The sequence below is a fragment of the Notothenia rossii genome (genome assembly GCF_949606895.1).
Source record: "Notothenia rossii genome assembly, chromosome: 4".
Lineage (NCBI taxonomy): Eukaryota > Metazoa > Chordata > Actinopteri > Perciformes > Nototheniidae > Notothenia > Notothenia rossii.
Genome location: NC_136902.1, coordinates 18,354,896 through 18,364,206, shown reverse-complemented (window position 1 = coordinate 18,364,206; position 9,311 = coordinate 18,354,896). Strand labels below are relative to the sequence as shown.

The 9,311-nt window shown below is 40.4% G+C and overlaps 1 protein-coding gene across 2 annotated transcripts in view; it reads left to right on the top strand.

Moving 5' to 3' along the window:
- The window catches only part of kcnd3 (potassium voltage-gated channel, Shal-related subfamily, member 3), a 106,492-nt gene that overhangs the window by 93,505 nt on the left and 3,676 nt on the right, over nucleotides 1–9,311 (top strand). For both annotated transcript variants that reach the window (XM_079679459.1, XM_079679458.1), the window contains 4 exons: nucleotides 2,609–2,710; nucleotides 5,498–5,530; nucleotides 5,631–5,723; nucleotides 8,084–8,343. In XM_079679459.1, the coding sequence (XP_079535585.1) occupies nucleotides 2,609–2,710; nucleotides 5,498–5,530; nucleotides 5,631–5,723; nucleotides 8,084–8,343 (488 nt within the window). The remainder of the gene's footprint in view (nucleotides 1–2,608; nucleotides 2,711–5,497; nucleotides 5,531–5,630; nucleotides 5,724–8,083; nucleotides 8,344–9,311) is intronic.

The window sequence follows — 9,311 nt, the reverse complement described above, 5'->3', positions numbered from 1 at the left end:
TACAATGTAAGGTGGAAATACTGTCCTTGCTCTGAGAAAGCATTTATTTTTCTTATTACAATCTCTTATACAAGAGCAAATTACTCTGATGTTCACACTGTGTGAATGTGTCCCAGGATATATGGTGTTTGTGTGACTATGTGTCACTCTGAAGGAATGTGCAGCAGATACTCGTTTTGGCCATGGTTCCTCATTGTATTCTGAGTATGTGTGTATGTGTTGAGGTAAGCCCCTTGTCCATGGTTTCCTTACACTCCTGTGTGCTCTCAATGATGCTTCCGCAACAATCCAGGCTCAATCTGTCGTGCCGTGGCTCTGCCTGAAAGCACAGAGGGGCCTTAGACACAAGCTATCGGATCCCAAAGGCCCCGGGAATCTATCAGAGAACTGCGGGAGTAGATTCAATCTTGCTTCAAACATGTTCTTAACATCTCCTTCATTACCCCTGCACTGCCTGGCAACCATCGCCACAGTCACGGGCTGCTGTTTACATAGTGACCCCGGAGAAACAATCCCATTGGCTAAGCAAAATGCCAGAATTTACAAAGCGGTTATCCCAAAGGATTGTGGGAATGCTGTGCCAGCGATAAAAAGGTGCAGGGATGTTAGAGTGTGAGGGCACAAAGACAGCGAGGTAAACCTGTTCAGGAGAGCTGGAGGGGGGGGTGAAAGAGACACAAAGATAAAGGTGCAGGAAGAGGTAAACACTTTGAAGGCAGTTGGGATTTTGCAATAGATGCTACATTTTAGATTGGCTGCTGTGTGTGTCCCCAAAGGCTGCTGTGTATCTCTGTCTCTTTTTAGATTACGAAATCACAGCATGAGCTACCTGCAGGTCAACAAACATTACCATGTTTTAAATGAAACTCAAGTGAGGGGTGAGCTTAAATTACCATACATTACCATACTCGTACTGAGCTAGGTATCTCTGCTGTTATTCTATAGGCCTCGTGAGAAAATGTATGGAAATTCCTCTATGAAGACGAGGCGTGCATAAGCACCCATAGAGATATGCAAACATAAATCCACACACTCAATTAACCCCCGCTAGCTGTGTATGGGCCCCCTACTAAAGAGCTCTCTCTTTGCTCATCATTTAAACAGCTCACATTATCCTTCTTCCATTTCCCCTCAATGAATCCCTCATTCGATTTTAAAATGCACGAAGTGAAGCAACAGAAACACACACACGCTTTGTAACTGAAGCCAGCATGACACCCAGCACTCCACTTTGACAGGAAAATGGCGGGCCTTTGAGGACTGAGTGACTCAGATTACACTATCCTGTAAAAGCAGTTGTTCTGGTTACTGAGAGATTTATTGAGACCCACATGTATCACACACAGGCCTGCGCACACAATGGATGTGCACTCACGCAGACATGTTTTCACACACACATTTAGTAAGGCCCAGTGCACTTCGTGGAGAGCTAAAACCAGGACGTTGGAGTACAATCCTTCCACGGTTTCAAAGCTACTGATGCATAAAGAAATCACTCCAAGGACCAGACTGTATCTGTTCTCCTTCCTATTCCTTTTCTTCTTCGTGTTCATCTCTGTTGCTGACTGCCTCAAAGGAGAGATTTGACAGCGTGAGAGAAAGAGATAAGGAGAGCAAAGCGTCTGGACTCTGCACTAACCCAGCTGCACGGGTCTTATGACAAAAGATGCATTCAAAAGTACACTACCGTACCAATACACTATCTTGATTTATTTTGATAAACGAAGGCGCTGTCAAGGCAGCACAAATAGGACTCCGAATAAATGTAATTTTTAAATGCAGAATGAAACATAGCTGCTTAATTCAAACAGGGTTTTTAGAGGTTCCTCTCTAACTGTTTTTCAACCCAAGGACTTTTATCGTGTAGTCCCCATAAATGTTTCATTACTATCCGAGGAGATCAGCGTGAATTTATCACTGGAGATCAGAGCGAATGCTTTAGTAGAACATGTTTGATTTGATCTATAAGACACAACTAAGACATTAAGCATGTAAGGGGCTGTAGCTCTGTCACACGGATGGAGAAAATTTCTGTGGAAAAGAACAAATTCAGTAAAATCAGTAAACAAACAAACACTCGACAATCAAGCTGGAGACTTTGTAAACGTCTGGAACCTCACCATACGCATGTGTTTTGGAGCTGCAGTAAAATGCAACCTTTCTGGGACTGTGTACACTCTGTTATATAAAAGGTATTAGGCTATAGAATCCCTTTTGATGTTATACCTGGGACATATGGAAGGATCTGTACATGTCGGAGATCAATACCTGATCAAGATCCTCCTAGCTGCTGGAAAGAAGGCTATCACTAAAAACTGGCTAAAGGCGGAAACACCTAGCTACAGACGATGGGTTAATATTATTGGTGATATCCTAATAATAGAGAAAATCACATACAAGTTGAAAGTAATGGAAGACACATTTCTTAAGGGCTGGGGGAAATGGTTAAGGTACATAACAAAGGAGTCGTAAAAAGTTTTTTTTTTTAAAAGAAAGTGCTGTAGCTCAAGTTAGTGGGACGTGTCAGGTTATACCCAATCCTTCTCACATAGGATGTTGTCGAGGCACTGACTAACATGTGATTCTTTTGGTCTCTTGCTCTTTGCAGAAAGCCCGTTTGGCGAGGATACGAATAGCCAAGACAGGAACCTCCAATGCCTTCCTCCATAGCAAACGCAATGGCCTGTTCAACGAAGCTCTGGAGTTCACGGTAAGACCAGCCCCTGCATCTCAGACACCAGGCTTCACTTGTTTCTCATAGCAGTTTTCCTCAGTATTAACACATTTGACATCATTTAAAAAAAAAAAATGTTACCATTCAGATAGCTTGCCCACTGCGACTCCTTGGAACAACAGTTCTCAGGATTTCTGAGCGGGCAATAACTAAGTCATTGGATGCAGGCCTGTGTTGCCCGTCCTTTAATCAGGGATTCTTAGAAAGCAGCCAGCTTCCCATCTGAGCAGCTAACTGTGATCTTATTCAATAAGCAGAGCTTCTGATGTGAGCATCTCTGAGCCCAGCTGCCCAGCTGAGGAACATGCTTTGGGCGATGCAGCAGGAAATGTAAACACAACTCAATGATGTTCTTTGCCTCGCCAAAATGTTGCGGTTCACAAGCACCGTAGTGGCCCACGGCTGACAGCGCAACAACAAAAACAAGTGCTTCCATCTCCTTCTATCTCTATCTAAATGTGTCTCTGTCTTCCAAAAGCATAAGTTAGGACAACATCTGAATGGCACTGGTGCTTGAACCTAAGATAGAGTTAAGTATTGCAATCCTATTGGTTTCCTTAAAAGACAATATGCTGCAGAGGCTGGAAGCTAATTGTAAAGCTTGCCTGCAAAGTATCTAATAAATGTTGCTTTATTGAATGTTTTATTTAAATTGTACTTACTTAAATGACTTCTTTACACAACAATTATAAGGTAAACTGTTAGGAAAGACTCAATTAAGTTCCATATATGTATTATATTACGAGAATTATGTTTAAAGGTTTATATCTTGGAGAGTGCACACTTCACTATAGGGATGCCAATTTCACAAATGAATGATCAGATAATATGGGGAACTTCATTACTCTATAGAGCAATGCATGAACCTCTTCAGTGTGTTCTTGTTGAAGTAGTTTCATCCCTTCACTAACAAGCATAGCTTTTTCTTTAGCAAAACGCAAGTGCAACATTATGAGTACTTCAAGACCTTTACTTACTTTAATACATAGTTATTTATTCAGTGTCTCTCCATCACATTCATTGCGTTGGTGTCGACTGGAGTTCCAGTGCTGCTAGGGACTGCAAGACTGGCTGCCAAGAGTCAACAGTTAACAACTAATTTAAATATTAATGCCTGCTCAATAAAATATGAACTGTTGTCCAAGTTAAGTATAATTCTGAGGCAGCTATTTACCAGCAACATGTACAGCACCATGCAGAGTGACACAGTGTGTTTTGTCGCTCAGCAGATCAAGCTGTTTCCAGCCTCTACAGTATGGTGGCCACCTGGGTGGTGAGCCATTGCTGCCTCCAGACAGACTGCTGATCTGGGCTAGGTCGCATGTTTAGAGAAAGACGGGAATAACTCAGGGTAAACACCTGTGTTTTACTGCTGTGTTAGGTACAGATAAACAGCGTGAAAACAGGTGAGCATCTTGGCAAAGACAAACCGAGACATCAGCTCTGAAATCAGCAAAGAAGCTTCTGCTTGCAACGCCGGCCGCCCCTCTTAACAAACTGAAAATTGCTACTACCAATCTTCCAAACATGGCATTTTACTTTCCTTACGGGAATGCTGTGGAGCATGCAGGATCAGGGCAGTATTTTGTACACAAACAGCTCAACCACAGGTTCTGCTTGGGAAGACTGATGCAACATATTGAAAGTCTGTATATGTGAAACATTGCTTTACTTCTGACAAGAACAATGATGGCATTCTGCAGTGTACTGAGGAGAAATATTCCTAGGCTCAGACCAAGGCTACCGTGGCCAGTGTTTGTAATATCATGCAGAATCATCTATGTTCTCAAAGTATTAGCTCTTCCCAAAACCATACTTCGATGTTATTAGAATATTTACAAATGTTATATTTTGCTGCATGTACCTTTTAAAATTCTTAACAAATAATCTGAGGGGAATTTCTTGTCGTTTTTTTTTAACTTGTGATGTGTCATTTTGTAAAGCACTTTGAGTTGCATGTATAAATAAAGCTTTATTATTATTATTATTATTATTATTATTATTATTATTTACCACAAGTCTCCGGTCCAAATATTCTGTGTAATATCAATTCAAAAGGAATTTGATCAAAGCATTACTTAACAAACAGCACATAAGATAAAAGCCTTAAACCATATTTTTGTTCATGTTTCTTCAATATGATCTTTAATTTGGGCACAGAGCAAGCCTTTTTTTCAAAGTCCTAAAGAATTGACATTCAAAGTATTAACTAATATAACAATAAAATACTGTACTGACAAAAAAAGCAATGAACTGCTGAGTTTTCAATCAAATGTTATGTGTGTTGTTTTGTCTTTTTCTTTACTTTCTTGGATGATCCCAGCAGTCCACTTATTCCCCTTATTCCTCAGCTCACCGCTAAAATGAGAGTCGTATCCCCACAGAACTAGGAAAAAGCGCCCACTTCACGCCCAGATACCCAAACAAATAAATACATAAACAGGCCACGGCATAGAAAAGAATGAATATGGAAAACAAGTCATTACGGAGCTGCCTGTAGCCAGCCCTTGTAATAACAGGAATGGAGGCGAAATGTTTTATGTGTACTGTATATGCACTAGGAGTGAGCTGTGCGAGATGTCTCGCTTGCAGCACAGATCAATGCACTGGCTCCACTAATGTTAGCAGACAAGCCTCTGGGGGTCAGAATAGTAATGTTTCCTGTGTCTCACTGGCAGCTCTGCGGCCTTGACCGCTGTCTTTTCTCAGTGCCATCAGTAAAACTCTACCTGTGTGATTCTTTTGTCTCCTTTTCCAATGAAGCAACTTCCATACAAGATGAACCTTTCAGAACAGGTACTTAAGACAGCAGCCAGCCGTGCATCCCCCCCCACATCTGATACAAAATAAAACAATTGTATTACACTTATTTGATGTGTGTGTGTGTTTGCTGCAGAGTTCCACTGAGGAGGAGCAGCTGTTAACCAAGTCCACCTCTCTACTAGAGAGCCAGCACCACCACCTGCTGCACTGTCTGGAGAAAACCACCGTGAGTGTACACACACCGTACACACACTCACACACAGACACACATTCAACCTTTTATTGTAAAAAAAGATCTCCATTAGCAATAAATCTAAAGTAATTATACAACCTTTGTTTTTGTTTTAGCATCAAACACATGAACTAAAAATGTTCCTAGATTGTGCAATAATCACATTTTGTATTGCATAGCGCTGACTCATTAGTTACATACTGTATAACTGACGGCCATGCTTAATGTTATTTATATATTTGTACGTGCACGGGCGACTGCAGCCCACTGTAGCGTGATGTCCGGTACACTGCCTTTATGATACACACCTGTGTATGGGGTACGGACATACTGTCTGTTTCAGCCTGGCAAAACTCAGCTTAGCAAACAAAATAATCAATCATATTCTGCTGTACACACACACACACACACACACACACACACACACACACACACACACACACACACACACACACACACACACACAAACTCTCATTCCTCACATGGTATATTTTATTAAAATGGAGCATGAGATTAAAGTTAAACCTGGAATAAATGATTTATCTTGAGGGCAGCTGAAAGGAGCTGTCAACACAATGCTGGAGTAATATCTGCTTCTTTAATCATTGAGCTGAGGAGCAACATCAATTCTTAAAAGTCGTGTTTGTGTCCATCCATTTGTATTTAGTTTTTCTCGATTGCTAACACACATTTCTTTTTAAATGTCTCAGTTTCTCAGAACACTAAACACAATTCACAAAACCACACACCCAAAGTGCAAAACAACTCATTTCTCCTGCTAAGTGAAGAACTGCACTCAAAACTACATAAACACTTACCAAATGTAAACTTTAGCACCAAACATAACACACTTCATTCATAATACTGGATTGTTTGACCACCCAACTACACACTGCTGAGCATAATCTAATGCACTTTCATCTTTTATGGGCTATGCTCTGTACATAGAGGGTTTCTGCAGAGAAAGATTGCTTGAGTTTACAGAAATACAGTAAATGAAGAAATACAAATGAGTTGTTGAAAAAAATCACATTTTATTCAAAAATAACATTGTGCAACATGCATCTCAGCACATAGTTACTATGCTTCGGATCTAAGTGTGATGGCATTGTTTGCTAAAACCCAGTTTGTAACTGCTGCTTCCTGTGCCTCATTGAACATCCTTAGCCTTCCACCTGCAACTCTTTTTTTCTCAGTCCTTCAGATAAACAACAAAGACATGGTCAGTGTCTGTGTTGCATAAAAGTAAGTTTACCACAGTGAATTCTGCAGGATTTGTGTACAGTTATAGTATGCAACATGCCAACAATTCAATTACAGTAATGAAGTAAATACGTTTCACACAACAGATATAAGCACTGATATATCATGAATTATGCAGAGCTAAAAACTGGTAACTAACCTGTTATCAAGTCTAAGTGTCCGGATTACAGAGGTGACAGTGAATCGGCTTAGATTAGGCTGAACCCTCTGTCCAGCCTCTCTCATCGTCAAACCATGGTTGATAACATTTCATTTCATTAGAGAGTACTCTTCGTCCTCCTCTCACTCTCAGCCCAGCTCTTCCTCTACCTCTCATTCTTCCTCCTCACTCTCACCCCACCTCTTCCTCCTCCTCTCACTCTCAGCTCAGCTCTTCCTCTTGCTCTTGCTTCCTTGTTGGCTTCCATTGTTTCTGTAAGAAAGTACTCACCAGTGCTAACATCCTGATTGATGAGCCAACAATTATGCTATCAGGTGTTTGGTCAGGTGGAACGTGTTTCTTGATCATTGGTCCATGTGTGAGGCATTTTGAATATTAGTGTTTTAAATCAGCTAACACGTGACTTCATGTCAGATTCCTGTGTCCTACGTGGAGAAACGTGTGCAGTGGTTTGCAAAAAGTGCCATGTTGATTTGCAAATTGTGTGAAAAGCTTTGGAGATTTGAGCCGATGTTTTGCCCTTTGAGTGTCAGTTAAAATAATTGTGCTTTATGTATAATTTTAGTGTGTTAGCAATCGAGAAAAACTGTAATAGTCAATCATTATTTGTTGGTTCATTGCTAGGAGCAACACATGTCTCCTTCAAGTAGTCATGATCCATTGTTGATATTAAAGTGAGATTGTAGCTGCTTTGAGAAACTGTCTATGGAAAATAGATTCTGAGCTCCAATACACAAAAATATATTTGATTTGGTCCAACCACATATGCCTTTTATAAGAAATAATCACACATTCTCAGAAGAGTTTTTGACCCATGCTTTGAAGCAGAAAGGCTTTGAAGGTATATCAAGTCATATACACTACATGGTCATAAATACAAATGTTGTAAATGTCACATCTCTTTTTATGACTCTCTCTCTTTCTTCGTCAGAACCATGAGTTTGTGGACGAGCAGTATTACCAGCAGAGCTACCTGGAGGCGGGGCTTCAGAACTACCCTTCTCGAAGCCCCTCCCTCTCCAGCCAAGATGGCGTGACGGGCACCTGCTGCAGCCGCCGAAGCAAGAAGCACCACACCCCTTTACAGAACACCAGTGCCCCTGCGCTCATGCAGCCTCTGACACACAAACACACACACCAACAAGGCCTGCAGGAGCTCAGCACCATCCACATCCGGCCCCTCAGCACCAGGTGAGCCCGGCCATCAGGGGACAGGGCAAGCACTACTACCTTTTTACTACTTTAACTTTTGACTTGAACTACTTTAACTCAATGATGTTCAAGTGATCTATGACATGAAGTCTGTTACTCAGATATATACTGTAAATCACAATTGTGCCAATAAAGAGTTGTTCACTCTAGTGTGCCCATGAAGATAATCTGGAAACTAAATAGGATTTTAAAAAATGTGTTTACTAAGAAGCAAATGAAGAGTGGCTGACATGTTCATGCTACTACTATCTTTACTACTATAAAAATACTGTAAATTACCATTGTGATGTGCCATAAAGAGTTGTTTACTCTCTAGTGTGCACAGTAAGATATTCTGGAAACAAAATATGATACAAATATGTATTTCTTAAGAAGCAAATGAGTGGATGAAATGCTATCCTTACTACTATAAAAAAAAAAAAGATACCTAAAATTCCAGAATAGTGTATTTTACCATTTTGACTCGGCATCCATTTGTTCAGCTGTTTTTCTTTCCAGAGAATGGGAATATTAATTACCTTGAAATATTCTTCCGCTCCTGCACTGTAGAAAAATGTTCTTCTCCCTACTTCACTTTTTAGAAGGAGTTGTTTCAGGTTAGATACACCAGCCATGAGATCCCAAACAATCTGAATATACCCAGGGAAATCATTTGAAAAAAGACCTTGTAAACTATCGAAGACCATTATTAGTTTTTAACGTGGCACTTTACCTTCAACAGGAAGCCAATTGAATTTTCAAAATGTGTTTTGCTAATAAGCATTTGTGGATTCAAAGTTAGACAACCCTCATTAGTTTTCCCTTTGCTTTTTGAAGATTATATTTTGTTCTTCTTAGTTGTCTCCTGAAGATAAGAAACAGAACAAGTTCCCCTTAATCTTAGTTTGAATTCAAGAGAAAACTGGTTATGTCCCTTACTTAAAAGAATACATTCAGATTTGTCCAAG